The sequence below is a fragment of the Equus caballus genome, chromosome 7 (genome assembly GCF_041296265.1).
Source record: "Equus caballus isolate H_3958 breed thoroughbred chromosome 7, TB-T2T, whole genome shotgun sequence".
Classification (NCBI taxonomy): Eukaryota; Metazoa; Chordata; class Mammalia; order Perissodactyla; family Equidae; genus Equus; species Equus caballus.
The window spans coordinates 31,502,113-31,519,695 of record NC_091690.1 but is presented as its reverse complement, the minus strand read 5'-3'; the positions used below and the strand labels follow the sequence as shown (position 1 = coordinate 31,519,695).

The following is a 17,583-nucleotide window of genomic DNA, read 5'->3' as shown; positions in this document are numbered from 1 at the left end:
AATTTTGGAAAATATTATGTGATATATAACTGTCTAGGAGATTCTGAAATATCTTTCAGTTAAGAAATCTATTTAACTTTATGTAACTCTGCATGTCTCAAATCATACGATCCTGGGGTACTTATTTCATATACATCTATTAACACATCTCTGAAATTAGTATTCTGCCGAATACCCTTGGAAACCTTGACATGGAAACCACAATTGTCTTTAACAATAGACAACTTCTCTGTAGGAAATCCTGGATGCAGGCTCAGCCCTAGGAATATGTGTCATTAACAAAAGTATTTTCTCAGGACAGCCTCTTCTTTATGCACCTCTTCAACTGATTTGCTTTAGAAAAATTTTACCCAAGGTCTTTAGCAGTGAATTTATCTCTAACTCTGGAGTTAAAGGTTTTATATTTTGTTAAAAAAAATGTGACACACTGGAGGGAATGTGAAAGATTATTTATGGTTCCTGGAATCTATAGGTAGATGGATGTTTACTCACTGTTTTATCTGAGTGCTGACTTTTGGTGGGTCAAAGTCCCTGCACATTAATGGAGGCACAGGCTTAGTGACAAGGGGATGAGATAACCTAGATTCAGTGTTTTCACAGGTAGAAATACCTGGGCTATGGGGAATTGGAGACAAGCTGGGATTCTGCCAGTCTGGTCTGACTCTGTCCTCTCATCTCCACAGATTTCTCAGAGGAGAATGGGTATAAGAAATCACTCCAGACTGACTGAGTTTCTTCTTTCAGGATTAACTGACCAACCAGAGCTTCAGTTGCCCCTTTTCTGCCTCTTCTTAGGCATTTATATAGTTACCATGGTGGAAAATCTTGGCATGATCTCCATAATTGGGTTGAGTTCTCAACTTCACACCCCAATGTACTATTTCCTCAGCAGTTTGTCTTTTGTAGATTTCTGCTATTCTTCTGTCATTACCCCCAAAATGCTGGCAGGGTTTTTATGCAGAGATAAAACTATCTCCTATTCTGGATGCATGACTCAGCTGTTTTTTTTCTGTATTTTTGTCATTTCTGAGTGCTACATGTTGGCAGCAATGGCCTATGATCGCTATGTGGCCATCTGCAGCCCTCTCTTCTACAATGTCATCATGTCCCCTAGAGTCTGTTCCCTGCTGGTGGCTGCTGTCTTCTCAGTAGGTGTTACTGATGCTGTGATTCACGGAGGTTGTATATTAAGGTTGACATTCTGTGGAACAAACGTCATTAAACATTACTTCTGTGACATCATCCCTCTTATTAAACTCTCCTGTTCCAACACTTATATTGATGAGATCTTGATTTTTGTCATTGGTGGATTTAACATGGTAGCCACCAGCTTGACAATCATCATTTCATATGCTTTTATCCTGTCCGGCATCCTCCACATCCATTCTAAGGAAGGCAGATCCAAAGCCTTCAGCACCTGCAGCTCCCACTTGACAGCTGTTCTTATATTTTATGGGTCTCTCATGTCCATGTATCTAAAACCTGCTTCCAGCAGTTCCCTCACCCAGGAGAAAGTGTCCTCAGTATTTTACACCACCGTGATTCCCATGTTGAATCCCCTGATATACAGCCTGAGGAACAAGGAAGTGAAAAATGCACTGATGAAACTCATAAGAAGAAAAATATCTTCATAATGAATATACTCTTTATAAGATTTATTTGTATGTTCGCAATCATATGTTAATATATATGTGTTTATATCTTAACTGTTTAAAAGTAACATGAAGTGAAGTGAAATTATACATATATAATTCTAAACATATATACAAATATAAATATTCAGATTGCCAAATATATTTACATGTAATAAGATTAATAGAATGTAAAACGTCAACTATGAAAGTGAGAAGTAGCAAATATTTAAAGTTTAATGCCATTGTTGGAATTGAACATCGATTTTTACCTTTAGTTTCCTGAATCTGAGCAAAAAGAAAACAAAATCATGATGCATTCTATAGTCAGAAAAAAAAACACCAAATTATTCGGTAAGACAAAGTTTTTCCTCTTATTTATCTTAATCAAAAAGAGATTTCTCTTATGAAAATTTCCATAGAAAATATTGAGCAGTGATCTGGAAATCATGACAAATTTGCAATAAATGTGAAAGAATTTTTCCATTGTTTCTTTTAAAGGGTGTATTTAAAGGCCAATGTTATATCAAAGTGGAATTCAATGAAGAAGATCCAGCAAAGGGTTAAGCAAATATGGTCCCAGTATTTGGCCTTTGGTGATCTAAGGGTAAGACTTAGAATATCTAATAAGGAGATGATATTTATACAGACTAATCTAGATATCTTGTTTTTTTCTGTGTGACCAGTATATGTGCAGTATTTTACAACTTTCTACTTAATTCTTTTGAGTTGGTGTTTTCTCTCTAGGCCTTAAAGTGTCTTTATTTTCCTCCTTATAAAATGTTTTGAATTAAACATAATGAAAACGTTTGTGATTTTCAAAAATAAATTCTTACACAATCCACCAAGATAACGCATTGTGCAGTGAATGCAATATGTTAATTAATTCATTTACTTAGCATATGTTTATCATGGACACTATGTTCCAGGCAATGTTCTAAGTGCTGGAATACTATATGGTAAATATAATAGACAAGGTCTCTACTTACTTTTGATGGGTGGCGGAGTGGCAGATAGTATAGAAGTAATTAAATGAACAAACAGGATAATTATAGATGGAGATAAATGGTTTGAAAAAAGTGAGGCATACAATTGTCAATGGGATAAAGGCAACTCTCAGTAGAGCTCCTTGAAGAAGAGACATTTGAATGAAACCTAAATGAAAAGAGTACAGTTATGCAAAAGCAGAAGGGCAGAAGCAAACACAAAGTACCAAGGCTGAAACAAACTTGGCCATATTAAAAAAACAGAGAAGGCAGTATGTCAGAAGAATAGTGAAGGATGGGAAAGAGGTACCAAAAGAGGATAGATAAGTAGGCAAATGCCAGGTCATGTAAGGACTTGGAATCTTATTCTCAGTACAAAGAGAAGCCACTGGTATGCTTTAAAAGCAATGATGTAATCTGTTATACATGTGAAAAATGTCTTCTAGTTATTGATAAGAAAAGATACAGGTGTGTGTGTGTGATAAGAAAAGATACAGGGGTGTGTGTGTGTGTGAGTGTGTATTTGGGGGAGGGTTTGATAGGGAAAGGGAGGCTGATTGGCCAGAGTGGACACTCAGGGAACACTTTGAGTCTATTGAAATTATCTTGGCAAGAAAAGATGTAATTTTAATTAGAGTAAAGCAATAGAGATGGAAAAAAGCGGATAGAGTAAAGACACATTTCTCACATTGAGTCAACAAGATTTGCTGCTGAATTCAAAGTGTGATGCCTGAAGATGACAAATTTTGATAAGATTAAAATAAAAAGTTTAGATTAGGAAATTATAAATAATAAAAGTGACCATTCAAAAGAAAAAACAGAAATGAACCATAAAAGCCTGAATAGTTGCAATGTTTGAGCTTCACATCCGTGTTTCCAAGTAGCCAAAACAAAGATAAATATGGTAGTAGACATAGTTATATAATTTCATTATTAGAAAAAAAGAATCATTCCAAGTATTCATGGTAAGAAAAATTTTCTTAAGTTGTAAAAAAATCACCTCTAATTCCTTTCTCCTCCACCAAAGAAGCAACAACAATTTACATAGAATTTTTATAGATGTTACTAGAAGATCCTGCAGGGTAGCACTATTGAAAGAAAGAAGAAAGTTGTGTTTTTATATATTTATACCTCTTTGGGTGATGTCTCCCTCATGGAATGCCTCTCCTATGTTACTGATGAGTTAAGTTAGGTTTGGAATCTTTTCCTACTTAAAAAAAAAAAAAAGATGTTCTTGGGGCCAGCCCAGTAGCATAGCAGTTAAGTTCACATGCTCCACTTTGGTGGCCCAGGGTTTGCCAGCCCGGATCCTGGACGTGGACCTATGCACTGCTTATAAAGCCACGTTGTGGCAGGCAACCCACAAATAAAGTAGAGGAAGATGGGCACGGATGTTGGCTCAGGGGCAGTCTTCTTCAGCAAAAAGAGGAGGTTTGGCAGCAGATGTTAGCTCAGGGCTAATCTTCCTCAAAAAGAAAGAAAGAGAGATATTCTTTACCCTTGTTTAGAAGATCAATTCAGAAAACTAAGAGAGAGGAGGCAAGAAACAGGCTGAGTCAGGGATGATACATAGGTGGCATTCATACATTTCCTTTCTTATGCATACCTATAGAAGAAATCACTTTTGTATCGTGGTACTCCAACATATTCAGATGTAGCCTCAAAATCTTTTAAACCCAGTGCTTCAGGCTGCCACTATTATTTGAGCAGTAACGGCAAATAGAAACAAACACAATTTCCTTGCAGTTTTTACTAATTTTTACTAATTTTATTTGTAACTGATAGGTAGAATGGAACAGTTCCTCAGGTTGAGAGCCTACATAGTGATTTGGGGACAACATCCCAGCTAGGGCTCAAGAACATTTGTATCTTGGATGTTTTCTTTGCATACATCTCAGTTTAAACTTGGAAGACATTGAGAGACATCTGCTGAGCAAATCAGAGTTTCAGAATTATAATCATCTCTATCTTTTTTGCAAAAGTACAATTAATAAATTTAAATGTAATTAATATATATATTTTAAAATTTCTACTCTCCTAAGAATACCTCTTTGTTTCTATCCATGATATATAAAAACTGATTATATAATTTTCTAGAGGAAAAAGTCCGTAAATCCAAAACAGCAGAAGTATTAGTAAATACAAAACAATAAAACTGAAATTATTAAGTGCAGTTCAAGTACGACAAACCTTACATTTTAGACATTTTAAATACCAAATTCCTCTAAATAGTTACTGAGTCAAAAGAATACATAACTCTAATAAATGAGAAGCTTTCACAGTGCCTACGATAGAATAACTGGGATCAGAGTTAAGTTCCTGCCATAAACAACTAGAAAAACAGAAAATATTTTTAAAGACTGTTTTGAGACTTTGAACAATAGATATCCCAGGAGTATAATCCCTGATAGAAGAGAAACAAATGAGGTGAGCCTTATAATCACCTTGACTTTCTATCTGTGGGCACTTTTCAGACCATAATTCACAAAGGAGAATCCTGAGCAGAGCTCAGTAGTCTTACTGTGTTGAGGAGATAGCAGACTTTGAGGAGATAAAGGCCCTTAGAATATTTGATACACAGCACCAGAGAGGAGGGATATTACGCAGACTGAAAGGGCTCCGTAAATCTTCACAGGAATTACCTTGAGTGTTTGACTGACGGCCAGGGTGCAGGGAGAAACTTGACAAGGCCAAGAAATAATAATTGCTATACGCTATAAGGTGAACACATCTCTGAGCTCACAGAGATCTGGTAGATGTTCCAAACACATCCAGCCAAAGGGGGATCTTTTTGAACAATTAGAAGAATCAAAAGTGTCATGATTTAATAATAACGCTAAATTTTCCCTGGAGTAACAGCTATCCTGGACCTGCCTTTTTTAAAAGGATGTAAAATAAAGCCTAAAAAGGCTAGACTTGATCAACAAACAACTAAATTGTCTCACAAAATAAATATAAACACTTATTAAATTAAGATAATATAACCGAAATATGCAATAATGTAGTATTAGCAATATTTGCATAAAATAGAAAATTACTAGACTCACAAGGAGCAGCACATTGTGTGTCGAAAGCAAGAGAAAAAGGAGTTAATAGAAACAGACAGAAATAACAGAGATGTTAGAATTAGCAGAAAAGATCTTTAAAACAACTCATAAAAATATGTAAAGGAAAAAAATAGATGTTAAAAGAAAAATAAAGGATGATAAAAGGACCCAAAATGGGAATGACATCAACGAAAATAGTAGTTAGCTCCAAGAACTCATCTCTCCACAGAAACATTGAAAAATCAGCAAAACCATCAGAATCAATTTTGTCAGAACTCTGCTAAACAGTCAAAGGTTTGCAACAACCAAGTGAATGCTGAATCAAGAAAGAGACAATTTAGAAATAATAATAAACTTTTGTGACATTTTTACTTGCCTTTGCTCCATCTCCCTTCTTGGCTCAGTGGTGGACTTGAAGATGGTAGCCCATGCTCCCAGAGTGGAGCCCACACTGCGTGTTGGTGGCTCACTATCTGCTCTGTCCCACATCTACACAAATTCTCATTCTGCTAAAGCCGCAGCCTCTACCAGAGACATGCCATTCCTGTGACAGAAGAAATAGAGCAATGGCTCAAACTTTACCTCAGACATTGAGCTCTTCAGGTCCACTCACAGGTCATTACCTAAAGCATGTCACATGGCCAGTGTGACAATGGGATGTGTAAGTAGAGATATACAATCGTCTTATAAAGAAAAGGAGTACATAATGATTGGGAGCAATAATGCAATCCACCAAAGTTGGTTACTTTTTGTCTCATATATCCCTTTTCTATTCCTTTATTTTTCCATCATTTTTTCTGCTTCAGTTTTGGATGTGTCTCCAGTAACCAAATATAATTAGGTTTTTAACCTAATCCAACAATTTCTGACTTTTAATAGATAGAAATGTCAAAGTTTCAAGGCTTCGCTAAGAGTAAGCTGATGAGTCTCAGAAACTAGTTGTGATGTTGAACTAAATGGAATAGACAAGAGCCACAATGCAAAGCACACGTACAGGAGTACACTGTCAGAGAGTAATGCCAATTGGACACCTCCATTCCACATCTGGCTAGTTTGGAAAATCTATACCTCATACCTTTTGGAGACTACATTTGATCAATCTAGAAAATGTCTGTGCTCACTTATTGGCACCTAACCATCACTCCAATTCCTAAGGATTTTTAGGCTAATATAAGGATTAAGTATACATTAATACAGTAAATGGAGAAAAAGTCATCATTTACAGCTTTTGGCAAGAATGGAAGAATTTTTCTCCATTTTAACAGAAAAAGAAAAAAAGTAGCATTTTCAGAGCACTAGAAAGATCATTTTTGCCAGTATCACTGGGAAAGGAAAATCTGACATACTTTTGTCAATTATTTGGTCATATCAAAAGTTTTCTGTTTCAGTTTACCTAAAAGTCTAAAGCAGGCCAACAAGCTTTCAGTAATTGAATAAAACAAAACACCTGGGATAATTCCCTTAGAGTCCTGAACATGTCTATTTGGTAACTCTAACTAAACTTTGTAATTGTGATTGGTTTTTCAAGATTAAAATTCTTTGATTACAATAATAATTAACCTCTTTTAGGTCATATTCCCAAGAGCCATTCTCAATTAAATCCTTAAGAACAAGCAAAAGCCTCAAATATCACTGTTTATTCATGGCGTATTTTCATAGAGGAAAGAACACATCACCTCGTAGATACAGAAAAAAGTGGCAGAAATTCAAAGTTCCGTTTATCTTATAAAGAATTTGGAATTTTCAGAATAAATACATGAAAACAACTGGTAAGCAGATTCCAATTCAATGTAATGATGGACTTTGTGACAGAGCTGTAAAAGATATAACAGGCCATCCACAGTAAGTCTCTCAGGCTATAAAAATATTTGGGAAGGATATTGATATTTAGTCCTCAATGGAACTATGTGATTCTAAATTCTCCTTCCAATCCTGAGATTTTTCTGAATCTAAAGTGTTCTTGTTACTCAGTTACTGAAAGTAGTAAGACTAGCATTTCCAAATGTGGGCCATGAAGGTGACAGTTGACTAGAGAGCTGAGTTCTGATTCATCCTTACATGACTTATCACTCATTTAGACCAAAACCAGAGCCTCTCTGGCCCTGTTTTCCTCTCCACAAAAGTGGGGATAAGAGTCCGTATCTCGCCCATCCCTAAAGAAAGCAAGTGTTTGGAATCAGCCAGAATCTGTCTTTGCCACACATTAGCTATGTGACTTTAGGTAAGTTGGTTAACATGCGCAAATTTCAGTTTTTTCATGTGCAAAGTGTAGATCACAATCCTACTTCCTACTTCAAAAGTTTGTTGAACTTACATGTATGAAATAGCAGAACCTTGAAATAGGTTAATAAACTACTGACAAAACTGCAAGTAGAATATGACAAATTCAAAAATCAATCACAGGGATGATTTAATGTACCTCTGTCCGAAACCAATAGCTCAAAACTAAAAGGCAGTATGGAAACAAAAGCTGCAAATCTGAAAATTAGCAAGAAAATTTTGCATCTAAGAAAGAGACGATACACATTCTTTTCTAAACCCATTCAAATTTCTAAAGCATGTGACAAAGTGTCTGGCACATAATAACCAAGAATTCAACACGCGTCAGCTAGTACCACAGCCATTACCTGAAATCTAAAAATAGAAATCAAGGCCTATTGAGAAGATGAGAATAGTGACTTCATCTGTACAAGCTTTAGGCCATTATGGGGATCAATTGGTGGAAATTACTAGGAAAAAATGTTTTATCTCATTAAAAAAGGATTTTCTAAGGGTCAGAGGTGATCAAATATGAAATAAAATACATGAATAAGCAATGAGTTTGCCACAACTGAAAGATTCTAAGCACAGACAGTTTGACTTTTTAGTGAGGAAGATATGGCATGTTTGAACAGATGACACTGGACTCCCAGTACTGTGAAGTTTTCCAAGAAATTCAAGTCAGAACAAGAAAATAATTCATCATACAACATTTAGAAGAAATCAAATACAATTCTGAAAAATTAATGTTCTTATTATGTTTAAATATACAAAATACATGCTGAGAATTGAGTGGTCAGTTTTGAATTGTCTGCGGGATATAAGAATATCTTCCATTTTATTGTATAGAGAAGTATACGCTGAAAACGTACACATATGCAGAAGGCGGTGTGGCTTACATGGTCAAATAGTTTTAGGATATTTACATTACCAAAGGTTTTATTGTGGACAGAAGTCAAGCAGTTTCAGTAGAGATCTGTGTTATTACGTCTCCACCGCGTATTAATATTTTCACATTTTTATTACTCGTAGAGATGGAGTTGACAGTATGTTTTTTTTTCCCATGTTTTATCCTTATAGGTACATCCTTTACTTCCATCTGCCCTGCTCCCAGTCTTATTTACTTATTTATTTAGCAAAACATTTATTAAACAGCTACCTTGTGCCAGGTGCTGCGTTAGTTGCTCGCTTGTACAAATCTTATCTCATTTCAACCCTCCCTACCATCCTAAGCATAAGATATTTATGGCATTTCCCTTTGCAAGTGAGAAAATTAGTCACGTCTAGAAATCACAGAAATAGAACTCAGCCTTCCAAATTCAGATACTCTTACCACTTTACTGCATTGCTCAGTTTATTCATAAAACTTGAAGTGAGAAATTATTTGGCTTTTTAAAGATGCATCCACAATTTCAGATATTTAAGGTAATAGCGTGTGAGAGGAGTTCAGAGTAATTTGTATTTACATGAATTGACCCTTGGAAATGGAGGGAAATGTAAACATCATGTGCTACAATTCAGTAAGGATACTGAGACCTGGAATGTAAAAGAGATTATTAACAAAGAAAATGTTTATTATTTTCTGATTTTACTCACTATAAGTTCACTCACATGTTCCATCTACAGTCCAATCAGCAGGGAACAAGTTTATTTGGCTACAAAACATACTGATAATATGAACAGGAACCATGGAAGTGCTTTGAAAGAGGTATACCTTAGTAACTACCAAGAAAAATCACATGAAATTAAGCTATTTATATCTAACGAATTGTTCATGTAAACAATGTCTTGTTCAGCTCTTTACACATACTCACACAAAATGTTTTAGAATTTAAAATATTATACATGAGTTATTTTTTTGCTTTTAAATCATTTCTAGCTGGAGGTTAGAGATGGTTAAAACAAAGTAAAAAAAAATAAACTCTGTTCAGAAAAAAGAAAAAATGAAAATTTAATCTCATTTGAGGATACAGGCATGCACTGGGGAAAAAAACAAGAAGAAAGCAGTGGAGGTATTCTCAAGAAAAGCTACATAATAAATAGGCACAAGAAAAGCTACATAATAAATAGGTAAGATGTTTGGTGGATTCCAGGAAACACTTGAACCTAAGTCAGGATGCAGAAAATGCTAGTTCCGAACTAAAACGAAATAGTTGGTCATATGGAAAGGAACAATCATTTTGAATGTTGGGTAACAGATAAACTGAATCGCCTGCGTTTGCAGTTTTCTGCATTTAATTAGGTAATGTTGAATGCAATTGATAAGTTTTGCATTTCTAATTACCCATTCTTACATAGTTTGTGCTCCAAGATTTTCTCCTAAAAGAGTAAGCCAGCTTTTTGCTGTAAATGATTTACTTGGGGCGATGGACTGATGGTCTAAAGCCCCAAGCAAAGAGTCTAACGAGGGGAACTCTTCTATTTCTATATGTGGTATAATGCGAAAATTTTGAAGAACGCCCTGAACAGTTTTCGTAGAATCACAAACTTTCAGAAACTTAAAGGCCATTTAGTCCAATATTCCAATACAATCTTTAAATCTTCACTAAATTATCACTATTGACTTTGCTGCTGCTGTTACTATGTTTCATTTTTATAACCTCTTACCCACAGGATTGGAACAGTTATAATCTTTCATTCATAATGCACTTTGGCCTTTGGTCCATTTATGACTCTCTTTTATTTTACTGTTTGTTTGTTTGTTTTTAATAATGAAATAAACATCTATTATTCTACACCCAACCCAAGAATTAGAACTGTATCAATAAATTACAGCTACCTATGTGCTCCTCCTCCATCTCATCCCTCTGCCCCTCCACATAACCGCAAAAAACTTTATCATCCTGTTTATATATAGTTTTATCATAAATACACATATTCTAAACAATATATGGTTTAGGTTTAGTTGTAATGCTGCTATGTATGGTCTTCCAGAACTTGCTTTTTTTCTCCCAAGCTTTATTGAGGTATGATTAATAAATAAAAATTTGTTTAATTTAAGGTGTACAATGTGATGTTTTGATATATATATACACTATGAAATGATTACCACAATCAAGTTAATTAACATATCTATCACCTCACATAGTTACCTTTGGATGTGTGTACGTGTGTGTGATGAGAACACTTGAGATCTACTCTCTTAGGAAATTTCAAGAATATAATACATTATTATTAACTGTAGTCATCACGCTGTACATTAGATCTCCAGAACTTATTCATCTTATAACTGATCATTATCTCTCCTTTCCTCCAACCCCCAGCCTCTGGTAATTGTCTTTCTACCTTCTATTACTATGAGTTTGACTTTTTTTTAGATTCCACATCTAAAGGAGATAGTGCAGTATTTGTTCTTCTGTGTGGCTTATTTCACTTGGCATAATGTCCTCCAGGTTCATTCATATTGTTGCAAATGGCAAGATTTCCTTCTCTTTTTTAAGGCTGTATAATATTTCATGGTATGTATATGTGTGTGTGATATATATATATATACATAATTATGTACCCATTTTTTTATCTATTCATCCGTTTATGGACACAGCTTCTTTCTATATCTTGGCTACTTTGAATAATGCTATAATGAACATGGGAGTGCAGGTATCTCTTCTAGATAATGATTTCATTTCCTTTGAATAAATATCCAGAAGTGGGATTGCTGGATCATAGGACAGTTTTAATTTTCTGAGGAGCCTCCACACTATTTTCCATAATGGCTCTCCCAATTTACACTCCCACCAACAGCGTTCCCTTCAAAAAGTCAAAAGATAAGAAGTATTGGCAAGGGTGTGGAGGACAGGGACTTGGTTTTCTTATTCGACCTTAGGTTACTGGAAGTCATCCATTCTTTCACTCGTGGCTGTAGCACATTCATTTTTCACCATGATTATATCTCATTGTGACTATATTCATCTTCATCCTTTCTCTGTCAAAGGACATTTAAATTGCTTTCAATTTTTTGCTCTCACAATCACTAACGTTCTGAGTAATTCTGCATGTGTTTCCTAGTGCAGATGTACAATTTCTCTTGAATGTAGTGGTGGGTTGTAGAGTAGGCCAGTGTTCAAGTTTACAAAATAATGATGAATTGTTTTCCAAAGTGGTGGTTTCATTTTACACACTCACCAGCAATATCTAAGATTCTGTTGATACACATATTCTATGACACTTGGTGTTTTCAAAATTCCTATTTTTACACAATTGAGTGGATTTGAATTGGCATCTCATAGTGATCTTGATATGGGTTTCCCTGTTAACTAATAGGATTGAACATCTCTTCATACGTTTACTGTTATATGTGTTTCTGTGAGTTTCTATTAATAATTTTTGCTGATTTTTCCATTGGGTTGTTTGTATTTCTGTTACTGATCTAAAAGACGCTTTAGATGTCTGGAGTTTACTCCCTGTTTTACACAAGGTATTGTGACTATCTTACCCAATTAGAGGCTTGTCTTTTTGTTTTCTATCAGGTGCCTTTGAATAGTAAGATTTCTTAATTTTAAAATATCTGAATTTATTAATATTAGTTCTCGTGGTTAACACTTCTTTCATGTTAATAAGAAACCATCCCTACAGAATTTCAGAAATATATTTATTTAGATGCCTTTCTAAGTGTTTAAGTTTTCCTTTATTTTTAAATTTATAGTTCAACTGGAGTTATTTATATGGGTAATAACCCAAGATTTATTATGTATATGTATATATACATATATATATATCCCTTTTTTTTTACTGAGGAAGATTCGCCCTGAGCTAACATCTGTGCCAATCGTCATCTATTTTGTATGTGGGTTACTGCCACAGCATGGCCACCACTGAGTAATGTAGGTCCGCACCCAGGAACTGAACCTGGCTGCTAAACTTAATCACTAGGCCATGGGGCTGACCCCTATCTATATCCATTTTTTACCTTCACTTTTTTCAATACTTCTTTCTCCACTGATTTTCTACGCACATCAGTCATATATCAAAGTCCTCTACTTTCCATGGGTCTGTTTATGAGCTTTATATTCTCTGTTCAATTTGCCTATCCCTGCACAAATAACATACATTCTTAATTACAATCCCTTTATTGTTGATGTGCCATGGTATAAATCCTCTCTCCAATACACTGTTAATTAAAGTGGTGATAGTGACTATCCTTACTTTATTCCTGATTTTCAATACTTCAAGTGTTTCCTCATTTAGAAAAGAATTTTTTGGTAGATACTTTATAGCAGGCTAAATAAGTTAATTTCTATTTCTTTCTACCTATTTTTATCATGAATATATGTTAAAATTTACCAGTACTTTATATGTCAACTGAGATGGTATTGTGGTTTGTCCTTGAATCTGTCAATGTGACAAAGTATTTATAGAAATTTTAATTTTAAACCATCCCTGCATCCCTGGGATAAAAGCATACCACTGTTGATTTGGGTTCACTAATTTTTCATGGAGGATATTTCACATTTTTGTGAATAAAGTGGGTCTGTAATTTCCCTTTTTTTCATATTTATCTGATGTTAGTGTTAATGTTATTACTGACTTCATTGAATGAGTTAGAGAGTTTCTCCTCTTTTTTTCAACTTTCTCAGAGTTTGTGTGATTTGTTCCATAAAAGTTCAGTAGAACTCACCTGTGACATCATGTGGCCCTTGTGTTGCCTTTATGAGAAGATTTTAACTACTTCTTCAACTTCTTTAATAGTTTTAAGACTGTTCACATCTTTTTATTGCCTTCAGTCTGCTGTGATAAAAACGTAATTTGTCCATTTTTTCTCAGCTTTCAAATGAGATGGCATACAGTTGGTGATATAGGCTCATTAACTGTTTAATGTTCGCCTTATTCTTTTATTCATTTTTAAAATATTATAATTGTGCCTTCTATCTCTTCTTTTTTCATCCCTTGATGAATCCCTCTAGAAATTAGTCTTTTCAAAAAAAGAATTTTGGCTTTATTAATTGTCTGTGTTTTATCTCTGTTTCCCCTGTTATTGATTTCTAATTTAATCTATGTCTGCTTTGGTCTACATTTTTTCTTTATATTTTTAAATTTTTTTCTAAACTTTTCTAACATTTCTTCTTTTAGAAATGAACTTATAAGTCTATAAAAGTCACTCATAGAATCACTTTGTCATAACCCACAAGCTTTGATATGTACTGCTCAGTTCTGTTTTTCATTTCCATTGTGATTTACTCTGTTTTTTTTGAGGAAGATTAGCCTTGAGCTAACACCTGCCTTCAATCCTCCTCTTTTTGCTGAGGAAGACTGGCCCTGAGCTAATATCTGTGCCCATCTTCCTCTATTTTATATGTGGGACGCCTGCGACAGCATGGCTTGATAAGCAGTGTGTAGGTCCGTACCCAGGATGCGAACTTGCAAACCCCAGGCTGCTGAAGTGAAATGTGGGAACTTAACCACTGCACCACCGGGCTAGCCCCCTGTGATTTCCTTTTTGATCCACGAATTATCTGGGAGGGAATTCTTTAATTTCCAAACATATGGATATTTTAATAAATAATTTTATTATTAATTAGTTAATTGTGTTGGGTTCTGAGAACATGTTCTCTGATACCTAGTTCTTGAAAATCTTTGAGGCGTGCTTTATGACAAAATATGTGTTAATGTTTTTAACCCTTTCATGGGTGTTTGACAAGGATGTATATTCTCTACTATTTGAATACAGAATTTCATGAAAGCCCATTATATTGCTTCTTTACTGTGCTCTTCATATTATCTGCATGTTTCCTGACTTCTTGAGAGTTTTATTGAAATCTTCCACTTTGATGATATTCATCTTATAGTTCTATAAATTTTTCTTTATATGTGTTGAAGCTGCTTATTAGGTATACAGTCATGCCTCGCTTAACAGTGGGGATACGTTCTGAGAAATGCATCATTGGGCAATTTCGTCATTGGGAGACATCATAGAGTGCACTTACACAAACTTAGGTGGCATAGCTACAACACACCTAGGCTATATGGTACTAACCTTATGGGGCCATGTTGTATATGCTGTTTGTGTCATCAGTGACTGAAACGTCACTATGTGCCACATAACCATATACATGTTTAGAATTGTAATAAGTTCATGAGAAATTGAAAATGTTTTTATCATACTGTGGCCCTGTCAATCCCTAATGGTGCTTTTTGTTTTAATATCTATTTTGCCAGTTATTAATATAGCCAGATTAACTTTCTTTAGAGTTAGTATGTGTTTGAATTATCTTTTTTCTCTCTTTATTTTCAAGTTTTTCATGTTCTCACCTTTTATATATATCTCTTGTAAATATAATACACCTGGAATTATTTTTTTAATATATTACAACATCTGTCTTCTAATTAGGAATTTAGTCCATTTTTCTTTATAAAAATTGATATATTCTAACTGGCTTCTACATCTTACTTTTTATTTTCATTTGTCCCAATTTTCTGTTTCTTTTTCCATATTTTTTTCTTTTTTTTTGTAACTAACTGATTGTTTTGATTGTCGTTGCTTATTTATACTTCTGTTATGGTTGAGTTTTGATTTTCTTATATCACTTTCTCCTTTCCACAAGTTTGGAAATTATACTCTATTTCTATTCCTTCAGTGAGTACCCTAGAAAATTTTATCAGGCTTATTTAACTTGAAATCTAAAGTGAAACAATATTTCATCCCCTCACAAATGATACAAGAAGACTTTAGCTCTAGTTTTTCGTCTCCACACTTACATCCTATTATCCATATGCTAATTCCAACTTAACTTTACAAATTCAACACTGTTACTACTTTTTACAAAGGATTTTTATTTAGATTTATGTACATATTTACTATTTTATTATTCCTTTTACATTTTAAATTATCTCAAGATTATTTTCTTTATTCTTGAATTACATTATTTACAAATCACTTTGCAATTTGTCTCTTGGTAGTAAATTCCTGAAGTTTTTATCTGTAGTATATTTGTTTTATCATGGAAGATAATCTTATTGGATCTACAATTCTGAGCTGGCAGTTATTTTCCTGCCACACTTTAAAGATATTGCTTAACTAATTTTTGGCTTCCTTTGCTGCTGTTGAGAAGCGATAGTCATTTCAACTACCCTGACTGTATGAGTGATCTACCCTTTCTCTCGAGCGGTTTTTCAGAACCTTTGATGTTCTGACTCTGTTTGTCTTTAAATACTGTGCCACCCTCACTCCCTCTGTTCTCTCCTTCAGGACACAAGGTATATACATAAATATTCCCATTCTGTTTTCCATTTGTTTGAACACTCTTTCATATTTGCAATGTCTATCTCTCTCTGCTTCATTAAAGATAAATTCATTTGATCTGTCTTCCTATTTACCAATTCTGTTTTAAATTATATCTAATCCATTGTTTATCCCATCTCAACTCATTCAAGATAACTGAGTTGTTACTTCAACAATAATCTTTTTTTTATCATTCTATAAGTTCCATTGGGTCTTTTTAAAAGTCAATTTGGTAGTTTTAAAAAGTTCAGATTTTTTTTGTGGCATTCTCACTTTTAAAATTGCATCCTTTATTTATTTAAATATTTCATACCTGATTACACTATATCCTATATCTGACAATTCCAAAGTCTGTTGTCCTTGTGTTAAATCTCTTGTTCTTTCTTTTTTCTGTTAACTCTCATTTATAGTTGTGTACTTGCTAGCGTGTTTGGAAATCTTTCTCTGAAAGTCTTTTGCTCCTTCTTAATATCTGGTGGTTCTTGGGGCCTAACTTGGGGAACTTTTCCTCTGGAAGGGATTTGCTTCTCCTTCTGCTGCTTGCCAAGAGGCGTGCCTCACCCAGGGACACTTCACCCTCCCAAAGATTTCAGTTCAGAGAGAAACCCTCAGGATTTGCTTCCTAGTTTGCTGATGTTCCAGTGTGGATGTCCCATAGAATTGTCTCTGTAGCAATATGACCACAGGGCAAGCCTGTTCCTCACAGATGCCTGTTAGCATAAGTCAGATCTTCTGCTTTGGTTCCCTTCTCCTTCAATTCTGTGTGATTCCCTCACGGATTCTATGTCTCAGCTGATTCAGTCCCAGTCATCCTGCCCTTGGCTACCAGATCTCCATGCTTCAATACCAGTCACTGAAGCTCTGACACCTGATTGCCTTGGCCTCGGTCCCTAGCACTCTGAGCTCAACTAGTATTTGTTTATTTGCTATTTAGGAAGTGGATCCAGGCACCTCTCCCAACTTTTGATGCAACCAGCAATGTCTCAGAGTGTGTCATATCCAGTTCTTGTTGTAGGTTGAAAAGATCCTTCAGATTATGATATGCTAGTCAATCTTGATACAGGAATGAAAATAGAACTTTTGTCTGATGGCTTCTCTTCCCTCAATAAAGTATGATGTGAGATTACCAGCTAGGATATCCATATTATTAAGGCTTGAAATATGTGATAAACTAACTTGAATAATTTTCAGTTACTTATGTACTTCAGTTAATTTGAATTTATTTGCATTTCAGGAAAGAAATAAAAAGAGGAGAAATATATAAATTTAATAGAAATCAAAAAGTTAAAGTTTAAAGGATCATGGAGATTTCTTTTCCAGTCTATCAATTATATAGATGAGAACTGAGGCCACATGAGATCACTTAAGGCCACATAATAGAGTCACAGACAGGACTAGAAACCCTCCCTCTTGAACGTTCTCTCTATTCTATATTTAGCAAGATC

The 17,583-nt window shown here is 34.6% G+C and overlaps 2 protein-coding genes across 3 annotated transcripts in view; both read left to right on the top strand.

The window, feature by feature from the left end:
* Nucleotides 1-692: 692 nt before the first annotated feature.
* Nucleotides 693-1,634, top strand: OR8D4B (olfactory receptor family 8 subfamily D member 4B). Its single transcript, XM_001501622.6, has one exon. It carries the CDS (start codon nucleotides 699-701, stop codon nucleotides 1,632-1,634), a length of 936 nt encoding a protein of 311 aa, XP_001501672.5. The 5' UTR covers nucleotides 693-698.
* A 5,786-nt stretch (nucleotides 1,635-7,420) lies between these two features.
* OR6M1 (olfactory receptor family 6 subfamily M member 1) overlaps nucleotides 7,421-17,583 on the top strand; it is an 85,191-nt gene continuing 75,028 nt past the window's right edge. For both annotated transcript variants that reach the window (XM_001501603.4, XM_070272187.1), the window contains exon 1: nucleotides 7,421-7,506. The gene's annotated coding sequence lies outside the window, so the exon portion shown is untranslated. The remainder of the gene's footprint in view (nucleotides 7,507-17,583) is intronic.